At 40.2% G+C, this 22841-nt stretch overlaps 3 protein-coding genes across 9 annotated transcripts in view; 1 reads left to right on the top strand and 2 right to left on the bottom strand.

The window, feature by feature from the left end:
• Positions 1-2105: 2105 nt before the first annotated feature.
• LOC141778961 (angiogenin-2-like) lies at positions 2106-3530 on the bottom strand. Of its 3 annotated transcripts, none has more exons than XM_074653545.1 (2): positions 3366-3530; positions 2106-3110 (listed from the first exon to the last, which is right to left on the bottom strand). In XM_074653545.1, exon 2 carries the CDS (start codon positions 3096-3098, stop codon positions 2508-2510), a length of 591 nt encoding a protein of 196 aa, XP_074509646.1. In that variant the 5' UTR covers positions 3099-3110; positions 3366-3530; the 3' UTR covers positions 2106-2507. The 3 variants fall into 3 exon arrangements, with proteins under 3 accessions (XP_074509646.1, XP_074509647.1, XP_074509648.1); XM_074653546.1 differs by having other exon boundaries at positions 3182-3491; XM_074653547.1 differs by lacking the exon at positions 3366-3530 and adding an exon at positions 3182-3359 and having other exon boundaries at positions 2106-3127.
• Positions 3531-4459: 929 nt separating this feature from the next.
• ca14 (carbonic anhydrase XIV) lies at positions 4460-22249 on the bottom strand. Of its 5 annotated transcripts, none has more exons than XM_074653551.1 (13): positions 21863-22249; positions 21520-21543; positions 16964-17143; positions 16585-16730; positions 12155-12250; positions 12000-12066; positions 11568-11725; positions 9952-10078; positions 8610-8633; positions 8399-8483; positions 8169-8210; positions 5805-5858; positions 4460-5327 (listed from the first exon to the last, which is right to left on the bottom strand). In XM_074653551.1, exons 1-13 carry the CDS (start codon positions 21930-21932, stop codon positions 5216-5218), a joined length of 1185 nt encoding a protein of 394 aa, XP_074509652.1. In that variant the 5' UTR covers positions 21933-22249; the 3' UTR covers positions 4460-5215. The 5 variants fall into 5 exon arrangements, with proteins under 5 accessions (XP_074509652.1, XP_074509655.1, XP_074509653.1 ...); XM_074653554.1 differs by having other exon boundaries at positions 8177-8210; positions 21863-22247; XM_074653552.1 differs by lacking the exon at positions 8169-8210 and having other exon boundaries at positions 21863-22248.
• LOC141778965 (uncharacterized) overlaps positions 10002-22841 on the top strand; it is a 28352-nt gene continuing 15512 nt past the window's right edge. Inside the window, exon 1 of the mRNA XM_074653550.1 lies at positions 10002-10138. The gene's annotated coding sequence lies outside the window, so the exon portion shown is untranslated. The remainder of the gene's footprint in view (positions 10139-22841) is intronic.

Genomic DNA, 22841 nt, shown 5'->3' with positions numbered 1-22841 from the left:
GCTTTTTTAGACAACAGGTTTCAGCATATTTCTTGATGAGGATCAACCTCCAGTTGTCACAGAGCCTTTTAGGGGTTTAGGACTTGGTTATAGAAATAAGGTTAGGTCAAAGTTACCAGAGTTTAGACAGTGAAAAAGGTGAAGGCTGGGTTGGCAACCAGGCAAAGCAGGTAACTCAAAGGATTCAGGTTCACTGTGTGGCAATTAGATTGTGAAAAATAGTTTAATACTGCACACTAAGGCTGTCACTTTTTATTCGGAATTCAAACTTGCATTTGAACATGGGAAAAATGTTATATTTAAACTGTAATGACCTGTTAGAAAATGTACAGTCTATAAGCACAACACACCATTTGAAATAGTTTGCCTTGTGGTCCAGCAGAGGGCACTCTTAAACTTCATAATCAGCTGGACCTATTGCATGCCCTATTGACCTATCAGTAAACTAATAAATACAAATGGAAAAAGTATTCAAGGCAACACCTGCATTCTTACATAATCTTTAAGAGGGTCCCTGAATTATAATCTAGTTTTAAGGCTTCGTTGCTTCCATAAATATTGTGCTTACATCGTGCATTTTACTAAATAAATCTGTGCTTAATCAACTTTTTAATCATTAATTACTAACAGTAGGTTAATCCCAACTCATAAGAGGTTAGCTTGGAGAACCTCATGAAATACAAAAACGTCTGTCTAGTTTATAAGATTATGCATGATTCAGCTCCTCCAGGTCTGTCTGGTTTCATCAACTTCAAATCAAACTGGCTTCTCAGCTAACTCGGGTACATTTACATTTATTTGAATGTTGCTTAATGTACATTGTTTCCTTTGAAATAGTTTAAAGTTACATTTTAAAGGATTAAATGTAAGGTTTAAGGAATAGAGAATTAGTCAATGTATGTAGGCCTCTAGCATGGATACACACATTCAAGAATCTGTGTGGAAAAGAGAGCGAGAAAGGGATGGAGAACATCCATCTGAGACGTACCTGGTTGATTCGTGTGCTCAAATGTGCATTTCTGATTTGGTGGATGCAAACAGCTGATATAAAAAAACAAAACGAACCTGACCAACGTCAGCCTACATCCACAGTTATACACATACATCTAAAAACACAGTTAAAAATGTTAAATAATAGAAAAGTGGCTATTTTTCTTTGACCTCTTTCAGTTGACAAACAAAGTTGTGCAATACTGCCATCATCTGTGTGTCTGCAGTCTCAGCATGTGAGGAGAGCGTGTTGAGGCTCATTAATAGTAATATATTTACTAATCTTCCGTATGCCTTTGGCTGTCTACTCTGCTCAGTAAGCTACTGTTACTTTGCATTTAGGCTATGTGCTCCAAGGCAGAGAGAAAATGCCCCGGAGTACAACGCAAAGAAAGATGACTGGAATTTCTCAAATTAAGGTAGAATACATTTTTTCTCAGAAAGAAAAAACAGTTTTCAGTCGGGCCGTCCCCTCGTAATCAATCAGTTGACTAATCAGTTGTTTTGGTCTTAGTCGACTAAGATTTCTTTAATTAATATTTATTTTTTTATGCTTTTTTCATGCTGAAAGACTTATTTCCAAGAAACTTATGAGCACATCTCTGGTAAACACAAGATAAAGTGGTGCTTTTGTGTGATTCTTTGTGGAGAAACTCTGTTGATTAAATCAAACTAATCGATTAGTTGATAAAATTGTGTGTGTTAGTCAACAACCCTAGTTTTCAGCTGCATAAGCTGTTAAGGTGCTGTCAACTTATGCCATTTCTTCCTCTTTACTCTTGCATTGTACAGTAGATCTGGACCCCAATCTTTTGAGTGTATGGTTCAGAGTCAAGTCTTCTTTCATGATTTTTGGTTTTGGTATGGAAATCAAACGTTATCAGAGCATCCGGTACTGCACGGCCGAGTCTGTTATCTCTTTTCTGCAGGTTCAATGAATAACTCACTGTTTGCAAATGTGAATAAGTGCCTCCCAGTACTAGTCATGGTTTTATCCTGGAAACTTTGACGCTCTGACAAAGAAGTGGTTTTGGTGGAGTCGCTTGAGTTTGTTTTTGAACGAGCTACTCACGTGAGCTTTGAGGAAAAGAAACTGATGTGGTAATGACTGTAGATGAGTTCCAAATCTTCTGTTTATTAAATCATACCGTAAGCACATTAAACACAATTAAATCCCTTTTGTACGGCAATTGTATGTATGCCCTTTTTAATGTAAAATACAAACAACACAGTGCATCACATCTGTGCCATTCATGCAATAAGTAGTGCAGCTTTACATGAGATGAAATGCCTTTAGAGCACCAACCCAGTCATTATCTCCCAGAGATGCAAACTCCCAGATACACAAGCATATAGTACTGGTACAAAAATACATTTACAAAATTTAAATTCTTTCAAAAAATATGATTGGCGATATAAGATTAATACAAAATTGGGTTTTAAATCCAAACACTTTTCAAATCAAGCTTTTTCTCAAATGTGTTCAGGAGACTTATTGTCATGTGTAGTTCCTCAAATTAATGTTGATGGCCATAAATAATGAGAAGAAGAAGAGCAGGTAACAACCAGAGCCACGTCATTTTAAAGCTGGGAGCATCAGCTTTAGTGTCTGGGTCCTGGCAGCCTCTGGCGTTGTTATTTGGCTTTGAGTTGTCAGAGTTTCCCTCAAAATGGACAGGCAGGCACTGGTTGCTCAGCTCCTCACAGGCCAGGATCAGATGTTTGGTTTCCTCTCGGACACTCTTGATCCCGCAAGTCCCCGGTACACTTCTCACCGTGACAAAATTGAAGGGCTGCCGGCTGATGCACAGGTTTTCCTTGTACACCGCCCCCCCCTGGTTCGTGCACACGGCCTTCACCCTGTCAAGGTCGCGTAGGTGCAGAAAGGACTGGGTGGGTCTGTCACAGCCCCCGTTGTTCTTGATGTACGCCTCCCACAGGTTCTGGTCCAGAGTATCTGGAGTACCGGAGCGAATGTGGCGTTTGATGAAGGTGTCGTAGCCGTTGTTCCATTTGGAGCGCTGGCAGGGAGCGTCGTTTTTACCAAACGTCTGATGAGCCAGCAGGAGACAGATGGACAGAGTGACAAAAGCCCTGAGGGAAGCCATTACCCAGCAGTCCTAGAGTGAAACAAAGACTAGAGTCACAACAGTAGGAACAAATGCAGCCTTTCACCTCTATCATCACTTACCAGTCTTTTACATCTGTTTCTGTTTTACCAAACTGGAGACATGACGCGTAGTGAAGTAAACAAAGTGTGCAGAGGAGCAGAGTGAGAAAAAGCCACAGCTCTCTGGCTGTCTGTTTGTCCGTCTGTTTTTAAAAGCTGAAAGCAGGAGAGGAAGTAGAAAACAGCTGCTTGATGAAGGAACTACCTTGTTTTGGCAGCGGTGGAGGCGTCTGTGAGCTACAAGTGACCTAAAAGCTCCAGGTGTGAGATCTTTTCTCTTCTGTCCTTCAGTTGCGTTTCCACATTTCACTTCCTGTGTGTGAAAGGAGTGGTCTAAACTTTGTGTGTGTGTGTGTGTGTGCACTACTTAAACATGTCCACATGGCTGTGCTTTAGAGCATGGGGAGACGTGATCCAGTTACAGCCATAGATACCTCTTTAAGGCCCTGTGAGCTATTTCTGGATGCCTCACTGTGTATGTGTGTGTGTGTGCTGCCTTCAACACTGCTGTTTGTATGTGTTCTTCAAATAGTAACTTTATTATGTATTTGAACTTGTTTTTGGTCATCAGCACTTCAAAAATGACAATGGGATGTGTCTTCACTATTACATCCACATGTTAGATGGGTATCAATGAAGTGAGAAATGTGGAAAAGTCTAATTATGATAGGAAATAGTTTAATTATCGCTGTGTATTAGCCTACAGGCTTGACCTTTCAACTGTTTTTACTAAATATAAAGTATAAATAGAAATATAATGTATATTTTCTGCTAAATATGCCTAAATAGTGACATCAAAATCATGGTAAATACCAGTTAGATCTACATTAATTCATCCTCTACCACTTCTGTATTGATATTAGAGCTGCAATAATTAATCAATTAGTGGTCAACTATTAAATTAATCGGCAACTATTTTGATAATCGATTAAACAGTTTGAGGTTTTTTTTAAAGAAGAAGAAGAAAAGGTAAAGTCTCTGATTCCAGCTTCTTAAATGTTTTGGAGAAAATCATTTATTGACATTTTACGATTAATCGATAAAATAATCGACAGATTAATCAACAGTAAAAATTCTCAGTCGACTAACGCTCATACAATTTTGTTGACTAATCGACAGATCTGTGAAATTGGGTTTCATCCAGAGAATCACATAAAAGCAGTATGTTTAAGTTTTGTGGAAATAAATCATTCAGCATAAAAAAAGCATAAAAAACGACTAAAGAAATCTTAGTTGACGAAGACCAAAACGACTCAACACGCACACAGACACAATGAAGAAATCAAAACAGGCGAGGTTTCCATTCAAGTAATTTAATGAGGTGCCCATGTTGACGAGTTATATACAGCAAAAAAATCCACCAGACAAAGATGATATATGGCACCAGTAGAATGAACACATGTACATAAATATAACTCCTCCATTTACAATATAATGCGCTATATTGAGATCAGAGACATAATGTTCAGCATCAGTTTATACTTAGCATTTTGAATCCCTTAAAACCTTCATCATAGATTTTCATTTGATACGACCTACTGTGCATCAATGCTCAAGTCCAGGGACAAAGGAAAAATAATAATATTACATTGGGTATATGAATTCATATTACATGTCATACAGTGCAGTGTGCTTCAAGGCAGGAAGATGAAATAATGGCCATGTGTGAAACAGAAAAGAACAGCAAAAGATATTTTACAAAGTATTTACATGAATCAATCATGCATCCCAGGCATTGCAAGAGCAAGCATACGACTCAGAGCCAGCAAACCGACGTATTTACACCAAGTGCTCCACGTGCAAACTGAAAACAAAAAAGTCTGATACCAACACTGCCAACATCAGAGTTTGGGTAGGAGAAAAAATACTGGAAACAGTGACGTGATCAGGGCAGCAGGTGGTTTACCCTGTGTCCAGTTTAAAATGTTTGTTCCTATTGTCTTTTGTAAGTGATGAGTGGCATGTTTGTCCCCCGAGGAGATCAGTGATAAGATCATTGGCAAGAGGGAAGAAGAGAGCACTTTGCTTGTGTCTGGACTGAAGCCGTGCTGTCGGCTAGGGCTCAGTCTGAGGAGACGGTGTGGGTTCTTCTTTCTTTTCTGCTCCAGAGGTCGAGTTCAGAGCCATGTCTTGTTTTTTCTCTTTCGTATTCTCTGGCTCCTTCATCCTGAAACATGAAAAGGAGGAGTCATTCCCACTGAGTCTAATCTTTAAGTACGCTGTTAGTGTAGTTTGTTATGTTGTCCAGCAGAGGTCCTCATTTGTTAAAGAATACATGATGGAAGGTTGTGCATGAGTCGATGGGGGTTTTACTGTAGGTGCACTTGCATCAATAGCCAGCTGAAAAAACTCTCGTACCTAAAACTTCAGGATTAAAGGATTATTCTTCTTAGTATTGACTGATGTGAAAGAATTTCTAAACCGCAGGCAACACTGTGGGAATTACCTAAGGCTTCCCTGAAAGTTTAAATATATATAATACTATTTTCCTTACAGCCTGTGGAATTTCTTTAAGCACTAATACTCTAAAGATAGGTGTTAAAGAAGAGGAGAAGCCACTATAAATGGGTGGTTAAGGCAAGGAGATGAGGTCAGGAATCTTAGAAGGAATCTTTGAGGTCAGAGGTTATGATTTTACGTTGACCTTGACATGGGAGCAGGCCGGTTACTGGGTAGGACGTCCCAGCTAGAGGTAGAGCTGTCACAGATCAAAAGAGAGAATCACATCTTGGATTTAACATTTCAAAGAGGCTGTGTACAAAGAGTTCAAAACGCACTCTCTCTCCCTTCTCTCATTAGATAGAAGGATGTGAGGTGACATTTTAAAGTAATTGCACACGGCTGATTGACATTAAGAAAGCCAGTGGTTCCCAAAGGGGGGGGGGGGGGGGGCGACGTAGGGGCCTTCTGGAGGTCCCTGACAAGGATCCAGGAGACACCATGAGAGATGAGGGCGGGGTATGATTTCACTGTTATCTGAGTGTTATCTTCAGTTTAAACATTAATTCAGTTCTATACAACAACATATACAAAATTAAAAATCATATTTTGGTCCTTAAAGGTACAGTGTGTAGGATTTGGTGACATCTAGTGGTGTGTTTGCAGATTGCAACTAGGCTTGCCGCGGTAGTCTGTGTTACACGGTGGTCGGGAGCACACCGATTACATTACTTGCCCACCGCCCCCGCCGTCGTTTTGCTTTTTTTATAGAAATAAACCTATTTAGTTAATTTTGGTGTATCAGCGGCATGTTATCTATACATAGTCGGATGAATGACGCTACAATCTGAAAGCGAAAGTATACGGAGTCTCAGCTCAGAGCAGCAGGAGTCAGATTTCACACACAGGACGAGAGAGAGTTGACAGACAAGACGATGGCGGAGGATTTGGTGTCGAAGCGAAAACAGCAAAAGCGCCTATTTGGCAATATTTCTGATATAAACCAAATGCTATAAGGGAACCATAACGTTAATGAGGCAATCGGCGTGAGGAGGACGGAGCGGTCACAGCAGGTGTGCACGGCGGAGCAGCGCCGGGTGGAAACCTGCGGCCCCGCAGCGAAAGCTCTACCGGAGAGGCCAGACACACAGCCCCCCGACGTTAAAGATCAAAGTAAGCGCTCTACAGATATTGACCGTCACCTTTTTTTGTAAAATGTCCGGTGTAATCGGTAACACCGGTGTTGTCGCATTAACCGGTAGGAAAATTTCTTCACCGTCACATCCCTATATTGCACTCTGCGGCTCACGTTACCGCAGCTTCACAAGCGTGTCGGAGAACTACGGTGACCTTCAGGTAAAAACGTGAAAGGCTCTCTCTAGAGCCAGTGTTTGATTTGTCCGTTCTGGGCTACTGTAGAAACATGGCGGACTCCGTGAAGAGGACCCGCTCCCATATGCAGATATGAAGGGCTCATTATAAGTTTACAAAAACACACCGATTCTTAGTTTCAAGTGATTATACACTAATGAAAACACAGTTCTGAATATTATATTCCATTTTTGCTCCCCTGAAATGTTACACACTGTTCCTTTAAGACTAAAGACTCGGAGATAACACATATACTGGAACATACAGTATATGGGACTTTGGGAACCCCTGACAAAAGCAGTGGAGAGGTTAAATCACGGACTGGTGGGACCCACCACATTCTTTCATTAATCGTTGGTGATTACTGTATGAGAGAAAATATTGGGAAACAGCCATGTTAGTGCAGCAGAGGTCAGAGAATCAGATTATCCTTAGTGCTGATCTTGGGGTTACTCTAAACTGTTGTGTTGAAACCTTACAAAGAGGATTATACATTTACTGACATTTCTAGTAGAGCCCAACAAACACATGTTTCAAGGCCAGTGCCAATAATGTTATTTGACCCCTTTTTTTTAAAGAAAGCTGATGGTGTTTTGAATCAGAACTGATTGTATGTCTCTACTGTTTTACTCACTTGTTTCTTATTGATGATTGAAGAGGTTCCCTGACCCAAAGTTTTATATCATTGAGGATAGACTTAATATCAGATCAACTTTCTTTGATAAAAAATGGCTTACATTTAGTTATTAAAGAGCTGTGAAAGACATGATTGAATAGGATTTTGGACTTCTCAGTACGAAATGCAAACACTGTTTCAGTATTACCTCAAACATATCTTTGGTATTTCTTTTTACCTATTTGCTGAAATATGCCAATTCCAATATATCTGTGATAAGCCACAATCAGCCAGTAATATCGGCCATGCCAGTGTGTTGGTCAGACTCTAATTTATATCAGGTTTTCAACATAAATCTCAAATTAATTTGAATTTCTAGTGAAAGAAAATGGTATTTCAATATGCATTACAAATGCTAGTATTGATAGATTGATATTCCCCTTTTAATTCAGTAACCCCTTGTTTATCATGGTATTGATCCAAGATCTGCGCTTAAGGATATCCATCAAGCACAAGAAGATGAAGTCACACTGTCAGTGCAAGTTGTGCGTCCTTTGTCAGTACTGAGATCAGGTAAACCACCTGTTTACCACGACTGATTCACGGTGGAGGAGTGTAAAAAATCTGCCAAAGAGATAGAAGATGGAGAATGAGAAGAGACGGGATACTCCCACAGTGACAGCTCCCACAGTTTCTGCAGATCACCCAGTTAAGCCAGAAGAACAAAAGCAGACTGGCCAGCGTGTCTGCCAGCAGCCATTGAAAGAAACAGAAACAGGGAAATGACAGAGCCACACAGCGAAGCGCCTTACCGTATTGTCTTCACGATGAAGCGAACGATCACTGCCAGACCTACACAGCCGCACATCACTCCTATTACTATAGCTGTGACTTCACCTGCAGAAGAAAAAAATACAGAGCTGTTGAATTATTTAAAGTATCGATGTGATCATCAGTAGCATCGGCCAGGTGGTTACTTTGTTTTTTGCAAAATACGTTCAGGAAAATTACATGAAGTCTTACCAGGAGTGAGCTCCTTCCCTGATTCTACAACAAATGAAAGAATGAATAAATTGTTAGAAAAATCACACTGTATCGGCCATCGGGCCTGGCCGCTATTCAAGCTTTCTGAGGTTGTTGCGGGCTCATTTTTAAAGCTAGAGGGAAGATACCGGTATCATATGAAACAAGAAAACCTCCAAACCTAGAATCCAGTGGAACCAACCATTTCATACTAGCTTATCAGGAAGCAGGCTAAATAATGCTCCAAATTACGCTAAAATTTGGCGAAGAAAAACTGTCATGGCCATTTTCAAAGAGGTCCCTTGACCTCTGACCTCAAGATATGTGAATGCAAATGGGTTCTATGGGTACCCACGAGTCTCCCCTTTACAGACATGCCCACTTTATGATAATCTCATGCAGTTTTGGGCAAAAACCATGCCATTTTTAGCATGCCGTATAAATTTGTTATTTTTGCCTATTCTAAAAATGGTGTGTTTTTTAGACTATGACAGTTTTCCTAAAATTTGATTTTAAAAAATCACATGATATCACAATATATTAATCGTTACCCCTGTATCATCATGATACGTGTTTTATTGGCAGATTCTTGCCAATGCACAGCCCTAATGTCGAGTCAGTCTTGTTGCCTTTGACAGCCGTGCTGATATCACAGGCCTTCCAGTTCAGTCACTCACTACAATGAGGACTTTACACAAATTCTTTCTCCTTTGTCTTTGTCTACCACTCTGTCTCCCTCTCTCACTTCTCTGTGTCTCTTTTTCCTCTCCCCTTTTTCTCAGTTAGACTCTTGTGATAACAATGGAGTCCCTGTTTAGTTTTTGCAAATCCTTTTCTCTAATCAGCTCGCAAACAAACACTGCATCCCCCTCGCTTTTCCACCCCTTTATTTCTCTCTTTCTCTCTCTCTATTCCTGCCGTCCAAAGGCTCTTTCACTCAAATTCACCGGTAATCCTTAATATTCCCACATGTTCCCTCACATTCCACTTTTCATTCGCTGCATGGATTGTGCTAATTGCTAGCTTTGGTCCACATGGCCACCCACTGGCTTATTATCGAGGTTTGTGGCATTACGAGCAGCATGCTGGCATTACAATCCTCAAATGTAGAAGTGTTGTTCGAGTTCACAGCAGATTAGCTGACCTTTCGCGACCTCACATTTGTGCAATCTGAAAGGATAAACTCTAAGAATGTACTTGGCGTATATTACACTAATCAGGTAATATTTGAAAAAACAAAAAATGATTCTAAGGAAGTAATTTTCAGGCAACACAGCATGTGCTTATCTTTTATATCAGCAGTCAGCAAAATGATAAATTATCTCTTCTCTGTCTGTCTTACCTGCAGAGAAGGAGGCGAAGGCGACCCTGTGGTTGAGCGGCTGTGTGGCGCGGTAGTTGTCCTGCAGCAGCATCCTGTCTGGATCTTCGGCTTTGCTGGAGTAAAGTATCGTCTCCATCTTCAGCAGCTGGAGTGGAGAGGTGAAGAGGAGAAGGATGGAAAAAAAGTCCTGAGACTAAAACAGAAAGTAAGTGACTGACGTAGCAGTGAAACCTCAACACACAGTCAAAATGTAGTTCAAATATAGTGGAAGTCACTGATGTTAGAGAGCAAATGTCGAGTCATGTTAACAAGCAGTGGATACTGCTTTCCATATCAAATTAGGGACGATGACACTAACAGTGTATGTACTGTAGGTAGTGATTAGATTACTTTTCTCCACTGTTGAATAATATCAGTAATTCAGTTTTGCTCATAAATAGACGTGCAAATCATTTCCTATACTAAGAAGTAACTCAAATGAGTTTGTTTATAATGTAACTTCTACTTTATACTTATTTCATACAATCCTAAAAAAAGGAATTCATATAGAAGTTTTTGTAAAATAAAATCTTCCACAAAAGAAATAGCTTCACTTAATCAATATCGGCAGCAAACATTGCCGCAAATCCAACAATGTCATCAATGCAAGGGAAAGGAGAAGAAGATTCTCAGTTTACAGTAACCCACACTAAAGCACATTAGTGTACTGTATTTCAATCTCTGCTGCAGTCGGGTCATGATCGATCAGAGAATGCATAGTTTTTTTCACTTCTTATGACAGAACAGAAATGATATGCTCATTGGTGGTTTGATAATTAACTATTCAAAACACTTCGGATGAGTAGTCCGCAAGCGCAAGACTGTTTATGCGGAAGTGTTTTAAATGGTAAGGTTTTAGCGAAGATGAATGTGTTTGGTAAGTACTGAGCATACGACTGTATAAATGAGACTTGGATTGTACTGCACGAGTTGTGTGAGAGTTTGTAAACGGATGTTTTGATATGGTTTTGCTCTTGTTTCACGCGGCCCCCATTTACTTCAATTTAGGGCTGACCCCATGCTCCAAAGCTTCGATTGTTGCCATGGTAATCGACCTCCGAATCAGTATTTGAATGCTTCTGCAAAGCTTCGAATACCTTCACATATTTCTCAAAAAATTGTATTTGGGATAACCCTACTTCAGTTCATCAAGACCTTTCTCCGTTTTTTTATTCTTCGTTCACCGTGGAGGCATAGATAGTAACTTTATTGATCCCGAGGGAAATTCAAGATGCGTTAAAATTAAGATTTTCTTCAAGAATTCAAGGTAACACAGGGTGAGTTATTGATATACATACGGTCATTTTGTTGGTGATACTCCTTTAAACTTCTGTAAGGGTTTTTAAAGTATTAAAGCTTCTCTGCTTTGGATTAAATAGTTGTAATTTGTGTAGAGAGCCTGTGTTGGGACACTACAAAAAGCTGTTAATCTTTTATTGAGGCATTAGACAACATTTCAGTTCACGTTGGATCAGTTTGTTTTTAGAAGATCCTTCATGGATCAAAAATGCAATAAGTGTCTACATGAAAGGTGAACACCGAGTTCAGGCTTGTGTGATCCACTTCTGTACACTTTAGATGAGTCTCAGCTTTACCTGTGCCTTTGAGATTTGAACCCTCTCGTTGAACAGTGACCAGATCACACTCTGGTAGCAGGGCGGCGTTGTTAGCGAGCCGTTGTAGCGATAGTAGCGTCCTAGATCCTTCGGGAGGAGGGACTCGATGTCAAAGGCTGGGATGGACACCTTCTGGTCTGCCAGTGGGAGGAAGGAGGAGAAAAAGAGTATGTGAGGTCTTATAGACACCACTGCTGGAGCCAAGTATCCTCAATTTTTCATCAGTACTTTAAATGCCCAAAACAATGTGTTTCCATTCATGTTGTGCTTTAGAACAAAATATGTAGCCTAAATAAATAATATTTTGTAATAAAAATGAAAATGGAAACTGCTTATTACTAAGTAGTGAGAGAAAATGTAAATGAAGTGAGTGCAAAACAGCAAGATGTGTTAAATTTCAAGTAGACCTACTAGCATGTCTGACGCGGCTCAGGTAGTTGAGGATGTTGTTAAATGCCAGGTTGGTCTCCTCACCTGTCTGGGAAACCAAAACTCAGGCCTAAATGTTTATTCCATTGCTCAAAATAATACTAATGCTAGTGTTTGTTAGCATTTGTTTTTATTACCACAATGAGAATTCCTAAAACAGCCAAGCCTTCGCTCTGCGTCATCGCTGTGGACATGTTGGGGTAGAGCTCAGAGTTGTAGTGCACCACATGTAGCTGGAGAGAGGAAGAACACTGTTAGTTTGTCCATCCACACTCATGAGAAAGAGAAAGACGTCCTGGTTTAACCTCAGGACAGCTGAGGGTTAAAAGAAGAGAGAGAGACTGGTAGAGGGAAAGTTGCGTGCAAACTCAGTTTTCCTTCTGAGTGAATGACCGAAGAAAGGACGAGGAGACTGATGTGAATGAGAAAGAGCTTAATTGTCTCATTATGTAATAAGACCACTCATGCATGACAGGCTCCATTTTTTTTACTAATATTTGTCCCCTCTTTCATGTTGTTTGTTATATTTTTTCAATATCATTTCATCGACTCGTGATTTTTGTCTTTTTAATCCATTTAATTCCCTCTCGCCTCCCAACTGCTCACCCCTGAAGAAACCTTTGTGTTGGCAAACGTGGACAGTGACAGATGGAGAGGAACTGAGATGCTGAGATGGCTTACCTGCCCTCTGTACACCATTCTTTCTCTACTCGTTCTCCATCTTCTGCCCTCCCTACAAAGGTTATTCAGTACAAGTTTTATGTCTTCATGTTTTTTTTTTATCAACAGCAATCTAACCTGAAACGTTCTCGTCTGTCTCTGCACCCCTCTCTCGGCCTACTCTTACATGCTCCCCCCTACTGGCTATGGCGTGCACATGCTTTTGACTCATGCTTTTCCTGTGTTCTCTCTCAGGTGTGTCTGGTCGGGCCTGATTGAGGGAAACCAATAAATAGGGGGCAGGAACTTTGGCTCGCTCTCTCCTTCACTTTCCTGCCTCAGCAGCAGCACCAGTCGGTGCTTAGACATGATTTAGATCTTTGGCTTTTGTTAGTTCTTTGTATTTTTGATGGGTCCAGTAGTCCTGTTTTTCTGTTTGGCTTTATTTCTGTTGGGTTTACAGTAGGTTAATGTAGGTTTAGGGCTGGGTGTCTCCCCTTCTTTTCATAAACTTTGGCCGGCCCATCAGTCTTCTGTTGGTATGTTTGGGTTGGGTCAATCTCAGAACCCATTGGCCATTGGCGGATAAGCCTCTGGAGGCAAGGGGCTGTATTTCTTGGTTTCCAGTGTAGCCAGCGGATATCCGGGCCAAGACTTCCTTTTCTGTGCGCTGCTCATTGTTTAGAGTCCGAAAATCATCGTCGGACAATAGCCGGTAGGTTGTGACATTTCATTTCGGCCGATACGTTCCGACGATGGACGACTCGTCTCCACTTCCTCCCACTGTACAGAAGTGAAGCCAAAGTCACCCAAGGTCACCGGTCCGAACCAATCACAAGCCGAGCGCGACTGCAGCTGGTCGGCGAGAGAGACTCACAGCTGCCAATCATGACATTTCACTCCCTTTTTACAGCATCAAATAACTAATTAAAATCAAACTTATCAGAAAAATAAACATTTGAACATTCATCAGCATGGTAAGAACTACCTGAAATGGCAAAAAACATCTTTGGGAAAAAATTATTTGACGTGTACTTTGACTTTTTAGTTTGTTGTTTATGACCTATACTGCAGCCAGTGCGATCGAGATGTTTTGGCTTCACTTTTGGGGAGCTGTCATGTCGTCCATCTTTATATACAGTCTTTATATACATATTCTCAGCACTTGACTCTGTCATATTAATAAGTTAAAATCTAACTATGATAGGGAACAGGTGCGGCAGGATATGGAGTTTTGCTGTGGCCTCTGTGGTGCTGTCCAGTGCTGAAGTTGCTACACCGTTTGTTAGCCTTGTAGCGAGTAAAGTCTCAGGGGCGCTGCTCGCTGCTGAAATGAGTGACGGGGGGGTTGTCTGTGGTTTTGACTCAAGGATAAATGTCAGACTCTGAGATCTTGCAGCACCTTCCTGTTTGTTTGTCTCATGTTCCCGTGACGCAGCGCTCAAGCTTGGTTGAGCTAATTGAATCTAATGCAACACTTGCTGATGTTCCTTCTCGGACACCCTTGCTGAACCACGATATCGATGTGGGTGACCCACAGCCCATTTAACAGCATCCATATTGAGTGAAACAAGACACACGTTGCCATCTTACGAAGCAGATGGCGGATATGGTACAGCATGATATTGCTGAGTCCAGTTGTAGTGCGTGGAGCTCCCCGTGTTTGTTGGTGATGAAGCTAATGGTGAATATTGCATCCGTACAGATTTGCGAAAAGTGTCACAAAACCTGACTGTTATCCTCTTCCACGGATGGAGGATTGTGTGGATCGTGTTGGGGATGCGCTAGATTTGCTATAAAGTTAGACTTATTGAAGGGATATTGGCGTTGACTGAGAGTGCGAAGGAGATCTCTGCGTTGGTCATGCCTGATGACTTTCTTCAGTATACGGTCATGGCCTTTGACATGCGGAATGCGGCAGCCGCTTTTCAGCATTCGATGAATGTTGTTCTCTCTCTGGGCTGCTGTTCTGTGAAGAGTATCTTGATGATCTGGTTTTCTGTTCTGAGTCGTGGGTTGAACATATGCAGCAATTGTATACAGTGTTTTGTCATTTGAAAGAAGCGGGTTGGGATCTTGGGAAGGTTTTGCGGGGAGGTCAGGTTTGTCCTGCTTAGACAAAGGTGGAGTGTATTGTGCCTTTCCCTGTTCCAACCACCCGAACTGAGCTCCGTTGTTTTTTAGCCATGGTTGGTTATTATACGGGCGTCTGTAAAAAGGCCTCCGCCGTAGCCTCGTCCTTAACTGACATGCTAAGTCCAAGGGATGATGAGGTGAAGTTTGTTAATGGAGACCTTCAATGTAGAGGTCAGACATATCCATGGCAGGATTAATATTCTGGCTGACACATTGTCTCGCCTGTAAACAGCTGTTTCCTGAACAGTATTTATTGTTCAGCTTTCTGATAAGAATGTGTAATTCCTTGGGTGAACTTTGCTCCTCTCTTTCAGCATACATTGTTCAGTAGCTTACGGTGGAGGTCAGTGTTGTGCAAGTTCATACTTGGTCAAAGAGCTAGGTCAAAGAGCAGCTCACACAGATTAAAATGAGTTCACGTTCATTTCTTCCATTTTTTCTTTTTAACTGGTCAGATGCTGTGGCGTTTAGTCTTCACGACTTATTTTCACAATAATATGAACACAAAGTTTAGAGATGTGTCTACCATCAGGCTTTGCTTGCTGACTGCTTTACTTTGCATGAGTGTAAGCTTTCATGTCAATACAATGGAAGTTTCTTAGAGATACTTTTTCTCCACCTCATGTGTAGATGTCATAGACTGCATGGACGTAGTCACCATTTGGTTTGTGGACTACAGTTGTGAAACCTTGGGTTCACCATTTTTGGCCATCGCCATCTTGGTTTTTGGCTGTCGCCATCTTGGTTTTTTGGAACCAGAAGTGACATGAGAGCTGGAGTTAAGTACAACCGAACGCTGAATAAGACATTTTCAGGCGACCAAAATGTTAAAATTAACATGAACTGAATACACTGTGAAAGGGTTAAAGTTGTAAGACGAAAACACGGACAACTCCTAGACCGGACAACGCCGTGGTAGCGACCTGTCAATCACAATGTAGCCACGCCCTAAAGCATCCCCTGCTTTATGGTCTATTCCAAACGGGACCATAGTTTACTAAATGAACATCATGCTGTATTGAAGAAGACATAAACTCATGTTTACAATGTTTACTGAGGTAATAAATCAAGTGAGAAGTAGGCTCATTTTCTCATAGACTTCTATACAATCAGACTTATTTTTGCAACCAGAGGAGTCGCCCCCTGCTGGCTATAAGAGAGAATGCAGGTTTAAGGCATTTCAGCATTGGCTTCACTTTTCAGACCCGGAGGTAGCCGCCTGGTAGATGTGTGTCCTGTAGAAATGTATTCATACACTGTTAAAATCTGCAGTGTAACCCATTTTTTAATCTGCTGTTAAATCTTTGTATAATTATAAAGGCTCAATTAAATCACACTTATCTTTAAAAGTTAGAAAGTTAATTGTGTAAACACACAGTTGGCATCCTGGTTCATCCTAATTCTTTTCCTGCACAAATGTCACATTATTAGCGTGGTAGAATTAACACTTTTTCATCCTCTTCTCCATAACAATGAACAGAAAGTAGATTTCTGTGTTTGCAGGCTACTCTTGGGATTTCTGACCTTGTAAATCTTGATTCATAGTCGAAGCTTTTTCAACTGATTTTTCTTTTTAAATTTTGCCTTGGACATTGTGGTAAATCTATTTGTGTTTCTTCCATTTTAATAAAATCAGAATTGTCACAAGAGGTACACTCTCAGTTCATAGTTTTGTATAAAACTACTATATATCACAGTAGATGACCTTGACTGCCCCTTTGCTTTATTCATAACTGGATTTTACCGTACAGTGAGCTGTGTTTAAACATACCTCTGCATCTGCACTCATTCCGTTGATGGTGTGTTCACTGCCGCCGTAACTCGGGCCGCCGCTGCCCCAGTGGAGGTGCATTTGCACAGCTGTAAAGAGCCAGGGCAGCCCCCCTAGTCCCATCCAGTCAGGCAGCTCAATCACCACTGATGGAAAGAAGAGCAAAACAAGAAATACCAGGAAGGCATATGATGAGAATTCTTCTTAAAAATTAATATAAAAAAACATCAAATTTAAATAATTTCCTGAATGTATAAATGGGGGGTAAAAGGTTTTCTGCCAGGTTACGACTGAGGACAGTGCAGTATAAACAGAACAAGCGTAAGGCTGCTCGGATACCCGGGAGAGGGTTGTATTAGGAGCTTGCTGCCATAGTTACCTGTGTGTCCGTTGTTGTACAGAGTGAAGGGCTGGTTGCCGTGCTGGCTGTAGCCCAGTGGGGTCAGAGGCATCAAACTGGGGTCATATTTAGTCTGGGTGGTTACCACGTCAACGGGGGACTGAGAAGTACCACCGCATTCGGGGAAATATTCCGACCACTCGGATTGACCCACCAAGCCTTTTGACAGGAGAAAAGACAATGATGTCACCAAATCACACAGCCCGCTGGCTGCCAGCGCTCCAGTGAAAAGCCTCCATTGATCAGTCTCTAATTATACGAGACAATTATTGCTGTTCTCTTCAGGTTCACAGCCTCGTTGTGGTGAATTTAATAAAACTTATAATAAGAAAATAGGGTTTCACAACGGTCATAATAGGCAATGAAAGTATACACACAACATATCTGTGACTACATAAGGCATGTTTTATGTTTGAGCCATTAGGGTAATAAAGGATCAACAGGGCTCTCCTTTGCTATTGATGGTTTTTCATTAAATAGAGATTCTACTATTCAGCATGAACCTCAGTTACGTCTTTTCTTGCCAACATTTAGCCAGTTTTTTCTTCAGTGGGGCATTTTGTTAGTCAACACTGGTATCCATAAGAGAAAACATAGAGGGGTGTGTGTATCCGTAACCACAGGTAACACCGTCTCAATCATTTCTAACCACAGATGAAATCTTTTGTTGTACTATAATGAATGCTGCTCTGGATCAGACTATCGAGGCTACATTTGAAATCAAATTCAAATGCAGGTGACGTGAACCTTCCACGAAACAAAAAAACTCACACACACATGAACGGCTACCGACAAAGGCAGGTCATCGAGGCACTACTTTGAAAGAATTATGTCAACTGATAACAACCACAACATAATCAATACAGAATGTCACTTGAGCCTTTTATTACCTCTTCCAACCTCGGTTGTATCCAGATGCCCTGACATCTTCAGTATTATTATATAGAAATAAATAACATAAAGATCCTAAAGGTGTCACGGACAACGGTACACTATAATTCTGTTTAGATATACTGTATGAACATCTGCAAAATTTGCACAAGTCACACAAATGATAGATTTTTTACATTTGCATTAAGTAATATAAAATGTTTTTTCTAAGCCTGACATTAAAATTAGAAAATTTAAATTCTTTCCTATATAAATAATATTATTTTTGAATTAAGTGTCCCTTCCTTCCAGAGGAATAATTTATTTCATCATATTAACACTCGTTTTCTTTAGAGTAAATTCCTGTATTGCAAATGGATGGAATTATTGTATCCCATAGCAAGATTTTTAAGATTTACAACCGAATATTGACTTTCCATGGCAGGCAAAAACACAAAAATAGTTATTAATAATAATAATAATAATAATAATAATAATAATAATAATAATAATAATAATAGTAATAATATTTTTGTCTTTGGGGTCAGAACACCGAGGATTAACCTCCCATCGCAGTTTTATATGGTTCTCAAACATCTTACAAATCTTCGCAGGAAAAAAAATGTAAAATGACGACCTTCATTCCTGAAGGACAAATTCAACTGAAATTTGCACATAATTAAAAACCTGGTAAATAATTGAATTATAATAATGTAAATATTTTAGAAACTTATTTTCAGATAATGCACAACATAATATTATATTTGACAATAAGCACAGTTTTTGTAAATTTTTATATTAATCAATATACAGATTGAATGGTTACAGTTGGGTTACCATAAACATCTCCTGCTATCAGTTAATGTACTTATGTTTATACTGTACTTATATTGTAAAATATGCTCTGTATTTCAAATTCATGGACATACATAGATCATTATCGTGCAACAATTAAGAAGAATTTAATTATAAAATGGACATAGAAATATTGATAGTAATTGAGGGAGAGGAGAGTGATTCAGGCTCTGGTTTACCGAGTGAAAAAAGAAACTGGTCTCCCCAATTGCATAATAAAAGAAAGTTAGAGAAAAGAGGCTGAAAGAAAAAGAGAGTGACATGTGAGTCAAAGAATGTGAATTTCAATTGCAAGGAGAGGAATGCTTTAGAAAACAGACGGCACAAAAAAAATCTGTCAGTAGTTGCAAAAAAACTTATAAATCATATATTTGCATTTGCAGATTTTGCAAATGTTAAAGTTGTTAATAATGAGCATGTAAAAAGCTGAACAAAAAGTAAGACCAAATTAACCCCACAATGCATGTAAGTACTGTACCATGTTTGTTTGTCAGCCATGGATGATGGTTTGGTTGTAACACAATCATCCCTCTCTCTCTCTCTCGCTCTCTTACACACACAATGTAAGGAGTGATGTAAACACATACCACATCTCCTCTCCCGCTGTTCGCCCAGTGGCTGCAACCCCCACCTTGCACCTCTAATCTGTTCTCTGCCCCCCTTACCCCTCACTACCCTCCACAGCTAAAGCCCCGCACCACGACCCAACTTCAAAAGTGAGTCCCGCGGCCCCTGCCACTGGTCGCCATGGAGGTCTCCATGGTAACCAGAGGCCGAATATTCTGACCCTCAGCACCTACTCTACCTCTCGTAGCATGCCATCCCCGTCCTGAATACAGTTAGGAACAAACACACACACATGAATATTCAGTCACTCAGAGCATGATGAGGAAACGATGGAATGTGAGACTGACTTTCCCTCGATTACTTTACATAACTGTCCGTCTCTGGTGGAAAGAAGCCGTGTAATTCTGCTCTTTCGTGTGACAAAATGTGGTGCATAACATAACAACTGACTTTCCACTTCAGCTAGCAGCTCAGCAACAACCACATCATGCAATGATGTGTCACACAACATGCCTCGCACACACTCATTCATGTGGACTGTGAATCCCAGTGACTTTCATTTTGAAAAATCTTGACCAAAAACAAATTAAACTCCTTAAACTCCTAAGACACATGTCACTAAACTAGGGCTGTCAATCGATTAAAATATTTAATCCCGATTAATCAAATGATTGTCCATAGTTAATCACTATTAATAGCAAATTTATCACATATTTTTTATCTGTTCAAAATAAAAACTTAAAGGGAGATTTGTCAAGTATTTAATACTCTTATCAACATGGGAGTGGACAAATATGCTTGCTTTATGCAAATGTATGTATATATTTATCATTAGAAATCAATTAACAACACAAAAAAACAGGCGACAACAGCTGCCAGTGTGTCAGTGTGCTGACTTGACTATGACTTGCCCCAAAACTGCATGTTATTATCATAAAGTGGGCATGTCTGTAAAGGGGAGACTCGTGGGTACCCATAGAACCCATTTACATTCACATATCTTGAGGTCAGAGGTCAGGAGACCGCTTTGAAAATGGCCATGCCAGTTTTTCCTTGCCAAAATTTAACGTAAGTTTGGAGCGTTATTTAGCCTGCTTTGCGACAAGCTAGTATGACACGGTTGGTACCAATGGATTCCTTCGATTTTCTGGTTTCATATGACTCTAGTATCTTCACTCTAGCTTTAAAACTGAGCCCGCTACAACCTAAAAATCGCAAGTTGCGTTAATGCGTTAAAGAAATTAGTGGCGTTAAAACAAAATTGCATTTACTAAACATATTGGCTACCAGTCTAAGATTTCACCACATGTTTCTGCCTCCGTATCTATTATACTAATGCCTAAAGGGCCTATGTATGGATACCAGTTTGCTCCTGTCACGGCCTCTACAGTTTGCTGTGTATTCTCCTGTATGTACTGTACATCGGTGTTGCTCTCCTGAATACATGCAGAGTGGTGGTCTGTGTGCCCCATTCATTCCCACAATGTCATTGTCCACAGCATAGGCAGCCAGTGTGCGTCCACAACACAATAAACACATAGGTTATTGTGCGCCGCAACAATACGGGGCACGATTTGGTATGCTTTTGCTTCATCCCGTCCCATCTCCCTCATCCTCGTGCACCTGCCTCCCCCCGCCTGCCTTTCTCTCTCTCTCTCTCTCTCACTCTGCCTTTTTCTTGCTTTCTTCCTCTCTATCTCCCTCCACCCCTTCATCATCTCTGTGTGACTGCTGTGCTAATGCCAGCTTGTTGAACTGTAACTAATACAGACAGAGAGAGAAGTAGAGGAAAACAGAGGGAGAGGGGTTGGGAGATATGAGGGAGGGGGAAAAGCACAAATCCTACCCAACTTCCAGAAGCTTTTATGAGAGTTTTAATGTTTTAGAGATACATGTTTAACATGTGAAAAGACCGAGTTTCATTCAGATAATTGCACTACTTTTCCGTAAACTTGTCTTTGTTATTAGCAGACAAGATTACTGCAAATCACCCTGAATTAGGACCAACAAAAATCATATCAAATGCTATTTATTACTAAACGGACTCCTGGTCTATATAGCTTTTAATAGTCTAGCCCCAAATCATACATTATCTGACATACATATAAAACGTATCCAGATTATCATCCACCCTCTGTGTATGTTGTTGTTTGTCTTTCTTTTATTTTTTTTATCTTTGCTACACTTTGAATTCCCTTTTGCATGATATTTTGTTGTACAAATAAACTTGAACTTGAACTCACCAGTGTAGGTCCAGGTAACTTCCTCTGAAAAATAATAAAACAAATAGGAACACTTCTATAACTCTTATTTTTAGCCAGTTCTTTAAGTGGTTTCAGTGGTTCTAAATTTGATTGACCATGTTAAAATATTATATATTTCACATAACTCTATAATACGTTATGTTTTCATCACTTCTAATCATTAATGCAGTACAATTCAAACAACAAGATCACAAATACTACTCAAATCCACTTGTTATTTGTGGATATTTACTACTGCTCACACTAAAACACCCAAATAACAGCAATATCAAAGCAAAACAATCTCACATGATGCTGATTATTTAGCTGATTAAGACCTTACCTGCAGCGGGGGCAGTCGTCCACTGGAAACACAGAAGCATTAGAAGGATAAAAAGACCCAAAGAGTCCATGTTAGCCCTCCTTGCCCATACACAGCAATGAATAAAGGCGAACAGAGAGATGAGGAGCAAGTGAAAGAGAGAGAGAGGGAGAGAGAGAAAGGGAAAGGGGGGGAGACGGACTGGGTCCAGTGATCCCACCTGCCACAGCTCTGTTTAACAGCCAGAGTGTGGATGTTTCACGCCGGCTCCACTCTGGCATACAGGGCACCAGAACAGGTCTCAGCAAGGGAGGGATGGAGAGAAAGTATGCAGAGAAAAGAGGGAAAAGAGTGGGCAGAGATGGAGAGAAATCAGGGATGCAAAGAGGGACCAGTGAGTGAGAACTAATTCAGTGTTACAGTAGTTGTTGTAAAAGGAGGGTGAGAGGACAGAGAGAGGGACAGAATACAGTGCTGAGAAAAGGAGGTTACTGCAGGGAAACAATGGGATACAATAGATGCTATATATGGGGCTATATGATGCAAAAATGCACTGATCAAAGGGGAGAAATTAATTTGAGAAGAGGCATCTGACTCGCTAAACTTTCTAAAATGTGTTTCTGAATTCTTGCAAGGTGAGAGGAAGTTGTTTCAGTTTGACAATAAATTTCATCTGATCTCATTTGTCCATATCTTTATTCGCAAGTACTGCATGTTGTGACATCTTTCATATAAATGTGAATATGTATACATTACTTATTTATGGTCTACACTATGTTAGGGACATCTTTTATATACTGTACTTCTTGTATTTAACTTGTATACTGTTTCAATTTTAGATTTTTGTATTTTTAATTGACAGTGCTTTAATGTCGTATAAATTCTTGTTTCGATACAGATGACAATGAACTTGAATGCTACCCCAGTAATCATCTCAAGTCAAGTCAATTTATTTAAGATAAGATAAGATAAGATAAGATAAGATAAGATAAGATAAGAT

The sequence above is a fragment of the Sebastes fasciatus genome, chromosome 12 (genome assembly GCF_043250625.1).
Source record: "Sebastes fasciatus isolate fSebFas1 chromosome 12, fSebFas1.pri, whole genome shotgun sequence".
Taxonomy (NCBI): domain Eukaryota; kingdom Metazoa; phylum Chordata; class Actinopteri; order Perciformes; family Sebastidae; genus Sebastes; species Sebastes fasciatus.
Note: the sequence above shows the minus strand (reverse complement) of the source record. Positions and strands in the feature narration are given on the sequence as shown.